Source organism: Peromyscus eremicus, chromosome 4, assembly GCF_949786415.1.
Source record: "Peromyscus eremicus chromosome 4, PerEre_H2_v1, whole genome shotgun sequence".
NCBI classification, from domain to species: domain Eukaryota; kingdom Metazoa; phylum Chordata; class Mammalia; order Rodentia; family Cricetidae; genus Peromyscus; species Peromyscus eremicus.
Window position 1 is genome coordinate 116,540,632 of NC_081419.1, and position 18,100 is coordinate 116,558,731.

At 41.3% G+C, this 18,100-nt stretch overlaps 1 protein-coding gene across 2 annotated transcripts in view; it reads right to left on the minus strand.

Moving 5' to 3' along the window:
- Kif16b (kinesin family member 16B) overlaps window positions 1-18,100 on the minus strand; it is a 279,683-nt gene that overhangs the window by 54,246 nt on the left and 207,337 nt on the right. For both annotated transcript variants that reach the window (XM_059261536.1, XM_059261535.1), the window contains one exon: window positions 5,251-5,340. In XM_059261536.1, the coding sequence (XP_059117519.1) occupies window positions 5,251-5,340 (90 nt within the window). The remainder of the gene's footprint in view (window positions 1-5,250; window positions 5,341-18,100) is intronic.

The window sequence follows — 18,100 nt, forward strand, 5'->3', positions numbered from 1 at the left end:
ATATGGAATCTGGCCTAATGCCCTACAGAATTCTGGAAATCTGAAAAGCTGCTAAGCCAACTCAGTTACTATGTAATACTGCCCATGGTAAAAATGCCATTCTCCTCCCCTACCCCCAATAAGGTTTTTCAGAACAAGATGAATGACAGCTATCCAACTAGGAAGCCAGAGCTTTCTCTCTGTGCTAGGTGAATCTACCCACATGTCTGTTGTGGGGGCTATGGAATTCTGCCTGTGGAGACAATGACTCCACTGTAGCATGAGATCCTAGGTCAGAGATACTCACAACTGCCTGTGGTGGCCTCAGCTCCCAAGTATGTAGCCATTACCTATAAGATGTGAGGCAAAGGGAACAGCTACCAGACAGCCTCATGGACTGACTGCTGCAGAGTGCTGGAGGCTCTCACCTAGCTTCTACCCTGATGGTGAATGGGAATTAGGGAGGCAGGGGCGCTATGTGTATAGCCTATGCTGTGTATAGTCCCCCCCCCCCCGAAGCCTGTTGAGCCTAAAGCTATAGATGGACTCAAGGGGACCCAGATAGATGCTGCAAATAGATACCTCTGAGGCTTAGATTAATACAAACTTCAGAGGAGATTGGGTATATTTACCAAGTACAATGTTGCACACCTGTAATTCCAGAATTTGCGAGACAGAGGCAGACAGATAGATCTCCCTGAGTTTAGGTCACCTGTCTACATAGTAAATTCCATGCCAGTCACAGTAAGGAAATCCTATATCTCCACCTCTACCAACAACAAGACAAACTTCGGCATACCTTCCTCAACCTTTAAGCATGGGCTTAGGATCTATTTGAAGCCTGAAAAGGATCACTGAAACAACATCATCAAAATCTCCATAAAAGGAACTGTCACATCCAACTATTTTAGAGCCTGTCCTCAAGAGAACATACTCCAGAAGGGAATGTGAAAGAACAGGATGTAATTTTAGACAAAGTTCCAAAAGATTACAGGCTGTAACTAAAACTGAAGTTTTAAGGTGTCAAAAGATTATCTTAGCGAGCATAATATAGATTCTGTATATTTTGAATTCCACTGTGCTTTTCAACTTTCTTCCAACTCGATCAAAAAGTTGGAGCCTTGTATTGAGTAAACTTAGTGCATGTACATCATTCTAAAACCTTATCATTGAACACTGTTACTCATGCAATGAAGACAAGAATACTTTCTAACTCCACAGAAAGAAGGAGTCCAATGTGGTGACAGAGTGGGGTAAAGACAGTGCATTCCCACACGTTTATGAAACAGGTGTCCAAGAGGAGAATCCCAGGTACTTGCATAGATCTTCTGGTTTACCAGAGGAAGCCATGTTAAAGTCAAGTGCCTGGTATGGTGGTTTCAGGCCAGAGCATTTGGTATTAGAAGATGGGAATTAATGTTACAGACAAGAGATGAAGCAATATGAAGTCTAGTGACAGAAATAATATTTGACAAGAACCCAGCAAATAGCACTAATCCTGAGACACAAATGACACTTAAGGAATAAGATGACATGAAGCTGAGCCACACAAAAGAAATCCAAATTTACTGGAGGGTTCAGAGCAGACAGTTAACTCAATCCTGAAGCTCTACCTTGAAATGTTAAATGGAAACTACTCTCCACTCTGACGGGATAAGACCAATATAGAATTAGAATAAGGTGCTGTAAGGATTGAAAGTGTCATGTGATTCTTTTAAATTCCAGATTTTACCAGTGTTAGTCTAGAAACAGGAGATGAAGATGAGTATAGTGGTGTATGGTCAAGCAGGGCTACATAGTGAGACTTTATCACACACACAAAAGTCACCAATGAGAGAAAGCAAACAAGGAAAGGAAAAGTAGGAAACAAAATCAAAGTGCCTGGCTTACTACTCTGGCTCTGACTCCCCATAACAGGAAGCAAGTAATTCCTGTCACCCAGGAACACACTGGGTGCACAGTGCAGTCGGACAGAAAACAACCAGAGATGCAAAGCACTATACCAGGCCCACATGGGTGAGCACTTACATAATGCCAAGATGTGGCAGCTGAAAGGCACAGTGGCACCACCAAGGCTTCCCTTTCTACATGCCATGTTTGCCAGTCTCAGACCACTGCCCCTGTTATCTGTTCTCTTTGAAATGCATTCACACATGCATCTCTGGGTCCTCCTTCATGACTAATGTATTTTGTCCTCGGGATAAAGTAATTAAAAACTACAAAACTGAACTCAATATGGAAAAGCAATTTCTGTTCTCAGTTACCATCTCAATGCTGAGGCTGTGTTTAAGAAGGGGCTCCTATGAGAACAAGTCAGGAATATAATGGTCTAAATGCTGACTTGTAGCTAGCAATTCAAACAGAAGTAAAGGGAATGTTTTCACTATTGTGGATCTAAATGCCGACTTTTACTTTAGAAGTTCATATAGCTTCCTGTACAAACTGAAGACTTATCCTTAATCTTCCTTGACATTTCCACTGGGTATTTAAGAACATCTTCAAATTTAATCTATATAATATAAATCTGGATTTGAGCTCTGCCATTTTAGAACCCATTCTCCATATGAGTGTTAAAATGACCTTCAAACAGTGACACTGGATAACTCTGTTGCCTTGTTTCACTGATCCATGGCTTCTTACAATTAAGAATACAGCTCAGTACCCTAAGTGGTCACGATAATGCCAACCCCTGCCCTCATCCTGGCCACATGTGCCATTTATCACACATCTTTTGTTCTTGGATCATATCCAACTTAGTCCCACTACAGGACCTCTGTATCTTCTGTTTTCCTTGACTTAAGAGGTGCTCAGCTCTAGACACCCATGCTAGTCTTCTTCACAATATTCAGACCTCAGCTTCTGTCTCTTTGAGTCTTGCCCGGCCTTCCTGGTTATAAACGAGCCAACTGCCTAGCTCTTATGCCACAGTATTGGTGTCCTGTTTTATTTACTCTGTGGAACTTCACATTATCACAAAGTGCCTAAGGGGTCTGTTTATTGCTAATCCTTTCTAATTCAAGAGAAGCCAGAATGTCACTATCTTATTCTCAGCTATTCACAACAGAGTTGCTAAATACAGGTCTATGAATGAAGAGGCTAATGAACAAGTAAAGCCAGTTTGGTTTTCTTCATTTGAAGACAATGTAATATGTCAACTTGTTTGTATACACATCCTCCTCCACAGAAAGGTTTTTACATATAACAGTTTCTATTCAAATCTCCTTCCTGGCACCAGGCAACCCCTGATCTAAGAGTCTCTATCCTGCCAAGCCCAGGTAAGCTTTCTTTTGTCATATCTTTACAGATGATTCTGCTGTGGAATTTTCTTTAAAATAAAAGCATACCAACAGAGATGTATACTAGTCCCTTTTAAAAATCTTCTGAATCTCCTTCCACTCAACTTGAATTCTATCTGGCCAAAGATCACAAACTTGAGATGGCTTTTCATCAACATGCCATGTACCTTCTGTCCCCACTACTCTTCACTGGTATTCTTCATAAGAGGCAGAAGATTTAATTAAAATGACACCTACAACACAGCCTTCCTCAAGACAATCAGTTATTATCTTTCCTTGTTTACAGTCTGTCTTTCTCCATAAGAATTTAAAATATGTAAGAGAAAAGATTTTTGCTCTTGTCCACTATAGTACAGGAAGCTAGAGGACTGAATATACAGATGAGTTTAACTAAATGAAGAATTGGAATAAAATAACTATGGGATAAATGGCGCGCACATTTGCACATGTGCATGCAGTTTATATCTTTTGTTTCAAATACAACACCTTCTATTTACTACTCTAGCGCTTTAGTGACGTTAATAATATATGCAAAATTCTACTCATTATTAAAGAACTGATGTAGTAACTCATAACCAGAAAGCTAATGAGCTGCAAGGTTCACTTTAAAATCAAGCTGTTTTGTGTATTTAGTATGTGTACAACAATGTTCCTTTTTATTGTAAACGATAATTTGGGACATGAAGGTAAACTTCAGAAGCCAACTTCATGACTTGAATTGATATGGTTACTTCCGGAACAGAACCTTTTGAGAATACTGAACTATATAATGCACACTAGAAGCTTCTCCTTAACCAATCTCTTAAAGATGACTAGTATGGCAGCTGAATAACAGAATTTCAAAGATGGCTTGTTCTTATCTGGGTTACCTTGAGACTTCAAATCAAGCAATAATTCTATTTAAAAAATGTTTCCTTCTATTTTATATTGTTAAGAGAAGGCAAAAGCCATGGCACTGTTAAAGTCATTGGCTTATTCATGTGATTCAAACTGGACTACATTTTCTGATTAAAGAATATTTCTAGTACGCACTTGGGTTTTATAGACAGTGGTGGGAAAGTCCTTAGTGAAAGTGTACAAGGTGGACAGTCATTGTTGACTGGTTTGTAGTTATCCCAACCCTAAATTTCTACAGAGCTGAACTTCCACACAGCTTTTGCTGCTGAAGTAAAATCACTGTGAACACCTGGGAATGCAGTTTGGACTAGCAACACTTTTCTTCACTTAAACTTATTTTAAAATCCAGCATTTGTCCAAAAGAGACTATTAATGTATCAATACACTCTGGGTATCCAATCTATGCAATACTTTCTTGCTTCTAGATAATTTCATGTTACTATTTATCCTTCTCTTCATTGTGTGATGGCAAACTAAACCTCATGGCTTGATTTCTCAGTAAGTAGAGGTCCAAACAGGAATGGAGTGTTTAAGAGAAAAAGCAGTAAATCCATCCTAACATCCTAACAAATGTATCACTATTTCATTTTAGTAGTTTGTTTTGTTTTGTTGTTTTTGGAGATGGGTTTCTCTGTGTAGTAGCCCTGGCTGTCTTGGAACTTACTTTGTGGACAAAGATGGCCTCAAATTCACAGAGATTCACCTGCCTCTGCCTTCAGAGTGCTGGGATTAAAGGCATGTGCCACCATGCCTGGCGCATTTTAGTAGATCTTATTGTTCAAAAGTTATAAATTGATTAAAACATCTCAAATTAACCATAAGTTTATGTAAAGGATGGACTTCAGTTACTGTACTATTTTCAAAATTTGTGTTCAGAAAACCTTTCAGTTTTGTACAGCAGAAATGGAGTAAGGACAAAATGAAGTTGGCAAGTTTGACAGATGAGGAACTGAAATAAAAGTTGGTGATAGGATCTAGTGTTGGGAGAGCGAGAGAGGGAGGATGCTGCTAATGCAATCAACTCATGTCTTTTATAAACTGAGTGCTTGTAATTGGAAATAATGATTTCACAACTCACCTCCGCATACTTTAGCTTCAATGTTTTATGCATTTCTCGAAAACGACTGTAACGCCTGAATACAGTCCATGTCTCATCTAGGACAGAAATCTATTAGCAAGGAAGCAAAAACAAGTTAGCATTAATTACAAGAAAAAAGTAACTAAACTTTTAAAAACATAATTTAAAAATTAAATTAAAAGTGATTAGCATGTAAAATATCTCCACAATTGAAAATATTAATCTAGCTGCATAAATATAATTTATAAATAGTAACTGTGTCCTATTAAACATGCATCTTCTGCTCCCAAGTCGTCTTATATGTCTTATTATAAGTGGCACCTATGTAAAGCTAGGGGCAGAAGACCACCTCTTAAAGGGTCACAAGAATGTTCCTTAATGTACTGATGAGATGGCTCAGAGGTAAAGGAACCTGCCCCCAAGTCTGAAGACCTGAGTTCTATTCCTAGGACTCACACAATAAAAGAAGAGATCTGACTCTTGAAAGTTGTCTTTTGACCTCTAAATGCATGTCATGGAACACACCACACCACATCTCACACACACACACACACACACACACACACACACACACACACACACACCCCTAAGAGAAATTATAAATTAAAAAAATTACCAGAATAAAAAATGTCCCTTACTTCTCCATCTGGCTGGTAGAATCCCAGATGGGTACCCTTTTGGGTACAGCATTGTATTCCATGCCAAATGTCTAGTGTGGGTCACCAGAGGTCACCACAAGTAGACAGGAAGGAAAGACCAGAGGAGGATCAGAGATAAAAGGAGGAATAGAAGAAGAAAACAGGACAAAGAGTATTAAGGAAAATATTTCACTGCATTTTTGATCACTACCTCAAATACACAACAGTGGGTTTTGCATTTCTCCAGGTTTACCTGGCTTCCTAGGGTAACGCAAGCACCAGGAGCTGGTGATCCTCGGCAGTCCCTACAATCACACTGGAACACCACCATGAACCTTGCTTCTCTGATTCTCTGCTTCTCAGCTCTATTTGCCACTGTTCTGAGCTCCAGACCATAAACCCAGCATAGAGACAGCTTTCTCTGGATGTTACATAGGCATTTCCCACTTGACACTGGAGCACACCCAACTCACCCAGCCAACTGGAGGTACAGCAGCCATCCTCAGCTGTCCTCGTCTTAACACCCCCACATCTGAACAAGGTGTTGGGTCTTGTCAGCACTTTACTTTGCTCCTAGAAAATGACCTGATTCTGTACCTGTCACCTGCTCCCTGCATGCGTGTGCTAAATCTTCACCTTCACATTAGGTGCATTGGCAAATGAGCCTTTCTGGGTTGGAGTGTGTGTGTGTGGGGAGCTATACAACAATGCTTATTTTTATTACTATGCCTCTCTATTTGTTTTTTCATTAACATTTTAATAATGGCAAGTTTCTTCTCCTGAGTTTCTTTGAAAACACATATCCATAAGAAACAAGGAATTGTTATGGAAGTGGCAAGGCAGGTGCTCTGCAGCTGCAGCTGAGGCCAGTGTGCTAGGCACACAGCTGGGGACCACTGCTCCCGGCAGCCAGGCTGCTGGTTTTCCTCTTCAGACCCCTCCTCACCAGACATTGCAGCCTCAGAGCTGAGGTACAGAGGGCAAGGCTGACACAAGCAGTAGGTCACAACAGGGTAATACATGGCCTTAGGAAGACGGAACCAGGCATGAAGAGAGAACTAGAGCCGGGAGGAGGCCTTTCAGCTTCCCACAGGGCTGCTGGTGCATGATGCCAGGAAAGCCAGAGCACTCCTACAACTACACACTGTGTGAGCAGGAAGATATGTCTCAGAGGCCAGGGGAGGTGCTATTTTGTCGGGATGAGAAAGACACTGAAGGAAGTTTAAGTTTTGCCCATAATTTACAGTCCAATGCCTCCCTCACAGAAAACCATTCACTGGACCACTTGGACCCATGGTGGAGCTCCTGTAGAATCTCTCAGGACTTTAGAATACAGTAGGAACAGCTGTCACCTCTGTTCTGCCTGAATGGGACTCCTCCTGCAGAATCACAGCCCTAACAGTCTGTGCAAGTAGAAGTCACCAGAAGAACACACTACTAACACTCTTGGTGGGCTCTGCTCCTCTGTACCATGTGCCCTGAGCCTCATTTGCCCCCACCCTAGGCAGAAAACACATCGGAGCTCCAGTTCAAACCAACTCTCTAGAGCAGCAAGCTGCTTCCCGAGAAACACGTCCACCTCCTCTCTAACACACCAATGTATTTCCTCTGCTACCTTATCCCCACAATCATCTAGACAGATTATCCATCACTCTGCCATCCTAAACTCCCACTTTACCTCCCTTTCCTTTCCAGCTGGCCTTCCACGCTGTCCCTCCACTTAAGCAAACTTCTTTTCAAAGGTTTACTTATGATATCAATTTATTTCTTCTTGTTTTCTCCTAAATCCACACTAAAATAGCACTCCACCAAGGTTATCACCTTCTCCATGTTGCTAAAGCCAGGGGATAATTCTTGATCAGGTTCTCACTTCACCTCTGAGAAGGACACTAGAAGAGCTGACTCAGTCCTCCTGGTCACATCTTCCCTTGGCTTCCAGGCTGCTACTCTTTTATCATTATACTTTTCTTTGCTTGGATTTCTCATTCCCTGACCTCTAAACGTCAAACGCACTAGGGTTTCATCCTGGACATGTTTTATTTTCTAACTGTACTCTCCCCTTTAGTGATCTCATTGCTCAAGTTTACATGTTGGGACTCCCTGGATGTGCATTTCCCTCTGTTAAACCTAGAGTCACATTATCCTACTGCTTACGTGGACATCCACAATGCACCTCAAACTGAACAAGGTACATTTCCTAAAATTCATCATACTCAACCCTCATCCTCTTGCCCATTTCAGTCACTGTCATTCCACTCATTCAATACCAAACCATGGTGTTATCTTTAATGTCCCTTTTTCTTGCACCTCGCATGCAGTCAATCAACAAAACCTTTAAGTTTTCAGAGTACAAATCTGGCCTTTTCTCACCAGTTCTACCATCTCTGATTATTTTCAACAGATTTTAATGTTGTCCCTTTGATTGTTCTTGCATCCCTTCTCATTGTTCCCTTCATTCTTTTGCCAAGGGGTCTTGCTAAACACTGTCAGTTGAGGCCATTTCTTTGCTCGAATAGAATATGGCCCAAGACATCCCACTCCAAGTGCATTCTTTACCTGACCTACAAGGGTCTCTATGCTGTCTTCTCCTTGGCTTCATCTAAAACCTCTGAGACTCCAGGCCTATGCAGAACATTTTAGCTGTATACACTGCAGGTGTGGCCTCGGGACTCTGTGTTTTGTTCTTTGAATTAGCAATATCTGAGTACCAAGCAAACATGGTATATATTTATCTTGGTTTTGGTTTTCCATCCCCCCTTGAATGTGGGTTCCAAAAAGCTTTTTTTTTTTTTTTTAAACTCTATTGGTTACAGCCCTTTAGAAGAGAATGTAACACACAGGAAGCATCCCAAAGAACAGCTAGAAGATCAAGCCCTAAGATAGCCTTGTCTTTAATAGCCTCCAGTTTTTAGTGACTTTAAAACAGAATTTATATTTTTAAAATTTCTCCAGGGAGAAAAGGCCTTAAAAAAGATCAAACAAAATTAGGGTGAAATAAACTGGACTCTGATCCTAGGGTACTTTGCCCTATACTTTCTTCCTCTGTGGCTTTTAGAGCTTGCTAACATCTAAACACTGCCTAAAGTTTCTGGTGAGGGAAAGAGCACATCAGACCCATAGCACAACTGTGGGTACCACTCTTCTTTCTCACAGCATCCCTGGGATAGTGCCTTCCTAAAGGATTCCAACTCCTCTAACTGCATACTGTAAATACTAAGACAGCTACAGTGCCACTGGACATAAATAGGACAATGAGACGGAAGAGGAAACTATTAAGTCCCTTCCTAAGGTTGCACCCCAAAGCATTCAATTAAATCCTCTTCTGTTTTCTTGGTGTTAGTCCTGAGTGCTTATGATGGAAGTAGTGTGTTGTGGAATATTAAGATATGTTATATTTGTTTATGCTGTGGAACATTTATTTAATGATGTAAAGTTGTGTTACTTTTTTATGTTGCATTTGTTCAACTCTGTGCCTGTCTAAAACACTTGATTGGTCTAATAAAGCACTGAATGGCCAATAGCAAGGCAGGAGAAAGCATGGGTTGTGTTAGCAGGCAGAGAGAATAAATAGAAGGAGAAAAGGAGAAAGAGAACAAGGAGAGGAGGATACTAGGAGCCAGCCACCCAGCCACCCACAGAGTAAGAGCAAAAGTAAGATTACAGAAGAAAAGGAAAAAGCCCAGAGGCTAAAGGTCGATGGGATAATTTAAGAAAAGCTGGCAAGAAATAAGCCAAGTTAAGGCCAGGCATTTATAAGTAAGGATAAGCCTCCATGTATTTATTTGGGAGCTGGGTGGCAGACCCCCCAAAAGAGTAAAAAGAGCAAAAAGCAACCAGCTACAGTAGTGTGCTTTTATGGTGTGCATGTGTAAAGAAAGGAGTAAACCAGTGAGGTGAGGGTCATGCTTATCCACATCTTCATATTCATCCTGGGCTTAATGAGGTCAGGATGGTACCAGAGAGATCTCTGTCTATGTGCTTGTTACCCAGTGACTCCAGGATCCCTCTCACAGCAAAAATGTTACTAGAATTCAGATGCTGCAATAGTAGAGAACTTGCCCAACATGCACAATACCATTGCTTTGGTCCCTCACACCAAACAGTAACAGAGAGGGAAGAGTTGCACAGTGAAGAACATTATTGGCACATTTTGAGCAATGACTAATTGTTTTGCCCGGTATCTAAGGATTTTAATAACCTGACATACATGTGTCAATGATTGTTGCCCTCTATACTTAAGTTCGTTATCTTGAGCAGTATGAACTGGCCAGAAGCACAAGCCTCACTTAGAAACTTGTTAGAAATGTATATTGAGATGTTTCACCCACACCTCTGCTCAGAACACAGCCACTGGGCTTCAACATCACTGCCCACAGGAGTCTGATATAGGTAGTCATGCACCATCTCCCTTCCAGCACCCAAACCCTCAGCCAGGATCCAGAGCCTCTTTTAGTTACCTCTATGGTACACATCTACCAGCAGCTCCCAGTGCTGAACAATCTTACTGCACAGAGAACTTGTCAACATAAAATATGGCATATTTATGAGGATCTTGTGAATGGCCTCATGAGTCACACATGGCTTTCCCTAATAGAAGGATTCTTCTGAGTTTCAAGGTGGGGTTTCCACTAAAACTACTCCCTCCATGGCATCCTCTCACTCTTCCTCCCCAGAGGAATCACTTAATCTCCCCTCTGGTTCTTTAACATTTAGTTCCCATCATGGTCAAAGCACATGTCACAGATACTAATTACATAATTAATGTCATAGAGACCAATTTATGCCAATTAATTATATAACTCTCTATCCTACAAAGTTTTAAGTCTTCTAAGGAAGTAAGACATCTGCCTTTAGAAGTATTTGGGGTAAGACACAGACTCTCATTGCAAGAAACATACACAGGGCACCTACAATTCACATGAAATTATTTTGCTTTTCAAACCAGGCGAGAACCCAGGCCTTGCAGATCGGTTAGAAGGCAGAACAGGGACCTTTGGAGCACGGCCTGTGGTGGCCCTGCTCTGGTGACTTGAGGCATATCTTACTCAGAGATTTCTTTGGAGTAATCACAATAGCAGCCCTTTTAATTTCTAACTGCACTGAGACAATGGCACATCCTCTGTAGATTTCACACACAAGTTGATAGGGAGGCATATAGAGGTTTTCAAATTCTTCACCCTGAGACCTTTTTTTTTTTTTTTTTTTTTTTTTTGGTTTTTCGAGACAGGGTTTCTCTGTGTAGCTTTGCATCTTTCCTGGAACTCACTTGGTAGTCCAGGCTGGCCTCGAACTCACAGAGATCCGCCTGGCTCTGCCTCCCAAGTGCTGGGATTAAAGGCGTGCGCCACCACCGCCCAGCTTAACCCTGAGACTTTTATCTGAACATAGGTTATAGACAAGGACAGGAAAGGGTCAAGCTTCCCATCTCATATATTTATGACTTGCTTTGTCTAGCAATATGTAAAGAAGGTGGAGACAATGATGATGTGGAATGACACTCATTAGCAATTGCCTCAGAAAGGAAGGTCTTGTTTAACATTGTGTAGCATCTTTGCATGAACATGGTCAAAGCCTTTCCCTCTGACGGAAAGACACTATGCAGAGGGCTGGAGGCTATCTCATGTGAAGTTGGGAAACAGACACAGAGAAATGCAGAATACAAATTCAAGTCCCAGCTTGCTCTAAATTAAAACTGGGTACAGGACAGGATTTTGATCATGAGGGAAGGGACAGCAGATCAGCAAAACAGATAAGTTAGACTTAAGCAGGCAGCCAATTATTTCCTTTAGCGTTGAGAAGGCAAGGCATCATTGCTGCACACTTCTGAGGAGCAAATTGATTACTTCTCTCTCGCTGAATGGTTCTGCTGACACAAATCCATCTTTCCTGGGCCGTAAAATGATCAAGTGCATCTTAAACACCATAAACATGTCCATGAGATGGACTGCATTTACTTATAAACAATTCTCAACTGAGTGCTTCTCACAAGTTTACCTTATATACATATTTTGCTGGGTTAGGGATTGCTGATTTTAAGATATGTCATCAGTAACACTTGCTGGTGTAAAACCATCTGTGTGAGGAGCAGCATCAACAGTTTGTCATCCAAAGAAAAAGACTCTAACTAGCTCCCACTTAAGTAAGTTACTTAATACACATCAAACATAACACTTAAACACGCTTGTGGAGACTTTAAATACATTCCCAATATGTGGATGTGTATAATAGGAAACACTAATGCATGGGGCTTCATTAACATGTCACACCACAGAACATGAGGCCAATAAGCACTTAGCTTCTGGTCAAGATAGCCCATGTAGTATGGAAAGAAGTCACTGATTCTTATTTATATTTATTTTTTATATCATTCTTTTTATATTACTACTTCTGTTGGTATGAGATAATACATAATAATTAATGAATAGTATACTTTATGAAAAATAAAAAGTCATATGCCTGCTTAGTATTTTTTTTTCTATTGGGTACTTGTGATTACAAATATTCATATGTGCTGAGGATGTTGCTCAGTGGTAGATCATATACATGGCACGTGCAAGGCCCTGGGTTCCATTCCCAGAACAACAACAACAAAAATTTAGGTGGTGCTATTAACTATTTTAAGCTGACGCCAGAAAATGATAAATTCATGAAGGTCTCACTATTCTCAAGATGACAGAATCTAATTCACTAATTAGACTCAATGTCTTATGTAAAACATGAAATATATTCTGAAGGTATGGATCTGTGGAGAAATACGCATCAGTGCATTAGCTTTAATTAAAATCTCTTCAGACAACTGCTGTGAAAAGAACTAGCCAAGAGTGTTAACGGAAGCCAACATCCCATTAAGCACAGAAATATCCTGTACTGAACACAGTGGCTATCCCATTCCTCTTCATTCATATCTACCTCCAGCATCACCAAATCTGTCAGCAAGGACCAAAAGACCAATGTGTACTGATTTCCACTGGGGACAAATGGCCCTAAGATGCTGAATCTGCTGGACACCTCCACTGCAGCTTCCTGCTGGTCTCTCTTTACAGAACCACTCATCCTGGAGGCCAGGGCTGGACTTGCATCAGTTTTCCTGACCCCAGAGACCAGCACCTCAACACTTCTGGATACCTTAGCCTAATAGTGGGGCCCATCAGAATAACTCCCCACATCGGGAAGCCCATGGTGTTTCTTTTCTCTGCTTGGCACTATCACTTTACTTTGGAAATTTTTTTCCAATTACATTTTCCATGATGAGCATTTCAAACATGCTGGCTTTTCCATCCCCACAATCACTTTTTTATGATCATCTAGAATGACTGGAGTCACTCAAGAACAATTCCCACAGCATCCTTCCAGTGTCTTTCAAAATGATACTGCTGATATTCAGTTCCAAGCCTTTCAAAACCCTTTCTGTCTTCTGTATTTGCCATTCTCACAGGTGAGTCCCTCTCTAAGGTGAACCTCAAACTCTACTATATTCTATTATCAATATATCACTTGTGCTTCTCCAGACCAGTGTTCCTACTGCCCAGAACACCTTTCCTCTCCCTCCATCATCAAATCCCTCTCAAAGGAACAACACTGTGAGTCTACCCAAACTCCCTTCTATGGCCTTTTATTTCTGTCATTCTATTTCTATGCATGTTTTTTTTTTTTTACCCCCACACTCAGCTGCTGCTGTATGAATCCTTTTCATCTTTTCTGCACATCTGTTTCTTAATGTATCCAGAAGGGTGTGTGTGTGTGTGTTTGTGCATATTACAAAAACCACATAGATATTTGTTAAGTAGTAAATGGATAATGGGGACAATTGTTACTCCACTCAATGCACAGAGGTTCTTCCCAATAAATTACATTTTGACTATATTTCCTAGTTCTTTCCCTCTCTGAAGGCAGTAGAGTGACCTGCATCTGTCCTTTTCTGACTTATCGACAAATCAACTCTGTAGAGATTTTGGTAAGGAGACATTGGGGGAGATAAGGAGGAGGCCAAAGAATTATAAAGTAAAGTGAAAAAAAATGTTATTTATCACATTGCATTTGGAGAGAAGGCTGCACTGATTTAGGAAGGACACATAAATAAATGACTTGGAGATTGGGATAAGAGCAGTTGGGAATGAGGCTCCTAAGTGACACAGGAAGAATCCAAAGGTAATCTCTAAATGGCCTTTAAAGGGTAGATTTAGTTAATTTCAGAGTCCTTGCCCATAAGTATCAAAGCCAAACCAGTGGGCAGGGGTTGCATTCCTTGGCTTGGTGAAGGGAAGCAGTTATTGCTGGAAGGAAGACCTATAGAAGTAGTGGAAAGTCTGTGCTGTGCTAAAAACACTATCTGGTGGAGTTTTAACATCCTTCCCTTGGCATGCAATGCAGCACTTCTCTGCCTTCCCCATGGACAAACTTTAGATCCTTCTGCCTTTCATATTCTCCAGGATGAGGAAGGAGGACCTTCTGCATAGATGTGCTGTGAACAAGTGGAGAACTTGCTTCAGAGACTTGAGTTTGGTTTGAATATGTGGTACCGTGAAAATGACTCAAGGGCTGTGTGCTAAATTAACACCAAATTCTAGACAGCTATGAAGTGGTCTAAAGTAAATGGGACTTTCTAGCTGGCACAAACTCAGCCTTTATGAATAACCAGAAATAATTGCTTTATGGTTCAACTGTAGCATCTTCAAAGTAGGAGATAATACTGCTTATTTTAGTATACTTACCTTATATGGTGGGTTGAAAGTAAATTTGATAGAATATATAGAGGCCCTGGGATTCAAACCCAAGGTCATTCCATGAAGGTGAGGAATGGGGGAATTACTCCACTTTAAAAGTATGGCAAATGCCAAAGGTCACAGACTATGTATTATTTCCTTTAAGTTAGCTAGACACCAGGGGGCAAAGTGAAGAACAAGATGTCAGCCATCATTGGAGAATGGAAAATGAAAGGCTATGGATGAGCACCAACTTGATCCCAACTTTAGCCTAATGTCTTAACTAGTTGTATGTCAGCAGAATTTTTTCAGGCCTCAACTTTTTCAGATGTTAACATGGACTCATGAGAAACTCACAGATGAAGGAGAATAACGTGAGGTCAAAAACACAATGATTGGGCCTCAGATACAGCTGCTCCTCAATCAATGAGATGTTTTCATCAAGCCCCTCCCCTCAAGGCTTAGGATTCTATATTGAAGAAGCAGATAGACTGTAGAGCTGGAGGGGATGGACGACTATAAGGAAGCAGTGTCCAGATACAACAGGATTGATACATGTATGAACTCAAAGAGATTGTGGCAGAATGCATAAGACCAGCACAGACACAAGCTAGATGGGGTTCCAGCACTGAGAGGGAAGGTGGACACAGGGTCTCACCCTAACCAAGAAGCTATTTGCAATTGATCCCTGCGGGTAAAGGGAAAATCTGTTTCAATGGAGCATCACTGAGTATATCAACCATACTGTAGGGTAGGCCCCATGCCCAGGAATAGTTTTTTTCTGTGGATTTTCTGTTCCATTTTGCTTTTTTTTTTATTATTAGTCTTTTGTTTGATTTTTTTTTTCAAGTTTGCTTTGAAAGAGAGAAAGAACTTAAAGTTGGGTGGGTAAGGAATTATGGGAGGACTTAGGAAGAGTTGGGGGTAGGTGGGGAGTCAGGACCGAAAGGGATTGCAAGAAACAATTTTTAAATTAAAAAATTTTACAAAGTCTGCTCCTGAAGAAATCCTTCTCTGCTGCACTGCTGAAAGGTGAGGGCTTCCATGGGCAACGGCTGCAAGCCATTTGACTTACGTAACAAACATTCTAGGAAGAGAGCAAATCCTTAAAGCTGTAAGATTAAGAAACATGGAAATGAACATATTCTTAAAACAAATACTTGGGTGAGGCTGAAATTCAAGATAGGTCCCTGAGGATGTGGCCACGTCGCTTCCATTCCTGAGACTCAGTCTCACTTCTTTCTAGTCATTCCTTGAATTTTTACTTTGTGGGAACAAACACAGGGGTCCTTGTGGAGAAAACAAAAGATCAGCTGGTTTGTAAAGAAACCTGGGAAGGGAAAACCAAGGGTTTTGTTGTTTGTTTGCTTGCTTGCTTGTTTTCTCTCTCTCTCTCTCTCTCTCTCTCTCTCTCTCTCTCTCTCTCTCTCTCTCTCTCTCTCCCCCCCCCCCAATATAAGACAAAATTCCTAAAGACTTGAGATGGTATTTCAGAAAACAAGGTTATAGGGTAAATGTGATTCTTCAGGATCTGCTGTATCTCCCTTGCTGCTATTCACGCTGTAAAGCAGCACCCACGCTGGATCTTGGCTCTAGATGGCTAGAGCATGTGCATCGTTCCATTTGTCTCAGCTCTGCTAATCCACATGCAGGGAGATCATCTATCACATAACTAATAAGCACAGGCCCAGATGCCAACACACCACTCTTTCTGAACATTTATATTCTATCAAGTTGGGAGCAAGTACTTCTAAAAGATGTATGTGTGTGTGGTTTTTCTAATAGCCTGGAATGGCTCTCATTTTTGTTCTGCCAAGTAGAGAGAGAGGTTTCTCTGACTGTAAATCTAATTACTGCAACTCCTAAACTGCACATTTCCTGGGTGAAATTTCAGGATTCTTGTCAGGTCTGCCCACCACCAAAACCTCCAGCTTTGTCAGAGCTTTAACAGGAACTCCACTTTACAAAGCATGCAAGACCTGGCCAGAATACAAGACAAAAAGCTTAAATGTGTGTGAATGTGTGTACATGTGTGTACATTCTGTAAGGAGGCAAGGACTGGGAAACAGTTATTATGTTTAAGACAATACTAAAATATGTCCTCAACTTTTAAAAAGGACAGGAATTCTTGACACTTAGAAGGTACATTAAAACAAGAAAAGGAGTGAGTACAGTTTCCTAGATTTAGATATCAGAAGGACGTGGACCTCGGCCTGCTTACCAGCTGTATGGCCTTAGGCAAGTCACTCATGATTTCTTACTTTGCGGAATACAACAAATATCCTCATTTTGGAACATTCTCTGTATTTGTAGAAATGTCTGGCAAAATGCCTGGGGGCACAGAAGGTTCTTGGATAGATGTTAGCTTTTATTTTTGGGGAGGAGCTTCAAAGTCAAAGGCATTCAGAGAAGCAAGCTTGGGAAGGCCTCGGGGGTAAATGGCAGCAGAGAAACATAATCAACCTCATTAGGTGAGAACACTTGGCCATGTGGATGGATGATGTTCACAAGAAGGGTTAAACACATTGATGGAACAAGCTGGATGCTCAGGGGATATATAAGGATCTCATATAATAATACAAGGGGGGTTCAGGCATCTTAAGCCACATGATTCAAGAGCAGTACTGCCACTGATGGTCTACAGAGTTGTGCTGGGCAATTTTCTAGATGTCAAGCTTTCTTCCTGCCATTGCTTCTTCTTGCTGCTTCTCATCTCCTTCCAAGCCATCAATAGGAAGACAGAACATAATGAGGCAGGATTTTAGGGCAACAGAAGGAGGAAACTGCTTCCCTGAGGTTAAAAAAAATATCAGCTTTCACTTTGGGCATTGTGTGTTCGAGGTACTTGTGCTGCTGTGGTGTGAAAGCAAAAAAGAGAACTGGTTCAAAGGGCTAACCTGGATCTATGTGAGGATGGGCAGGGCCTGTATGCTGCTGAACAGAACAGTCAGAGGTTAACCAACTCAGTAAGCTCCCCAGAGGAGATAAGAGAACAGGGACTTCTATTAGCAGCGGACTGGAGACTGCCTTGGACCTGGGATCACATGGGAAGGGTAGGCTGTGAGCCTAGGCATGTGTTTTTATGTGAACAAATGCCTAATTAAAATGAAGCTGACCTAGGTGCTGCAGACTGCCCAGTGCCAGGGCACTTGTGTGCCCATGTACCAGAGGGCAGAACTGCTGAAGTGTGAGATACTGCATCTTTGATCTCAACTCAAGAGGCTCCATTCTTACACACTCTCCCTGAATGATTATGAGCAAGGCAGCTGCACTGTGACCCCTGTGTGCAACAGAGTCGGAGGAACCTGTGGGATGCTATTCACAAAGGGCACTCAAGATTCTAACTTGAAAAATACAACAGCACAAAGGGTTTTAAGTCATGCCTGGAGTTCTGAGCTTCACAATATGTCACTTGCTGAGTTATCCCTACTAGATGACTATTACCAGGCAGGTAAAATGTGAGGCCTGGAGACTCAGGTTTGTCTAAGATTAGCAAGTTCCAGTCAGCTG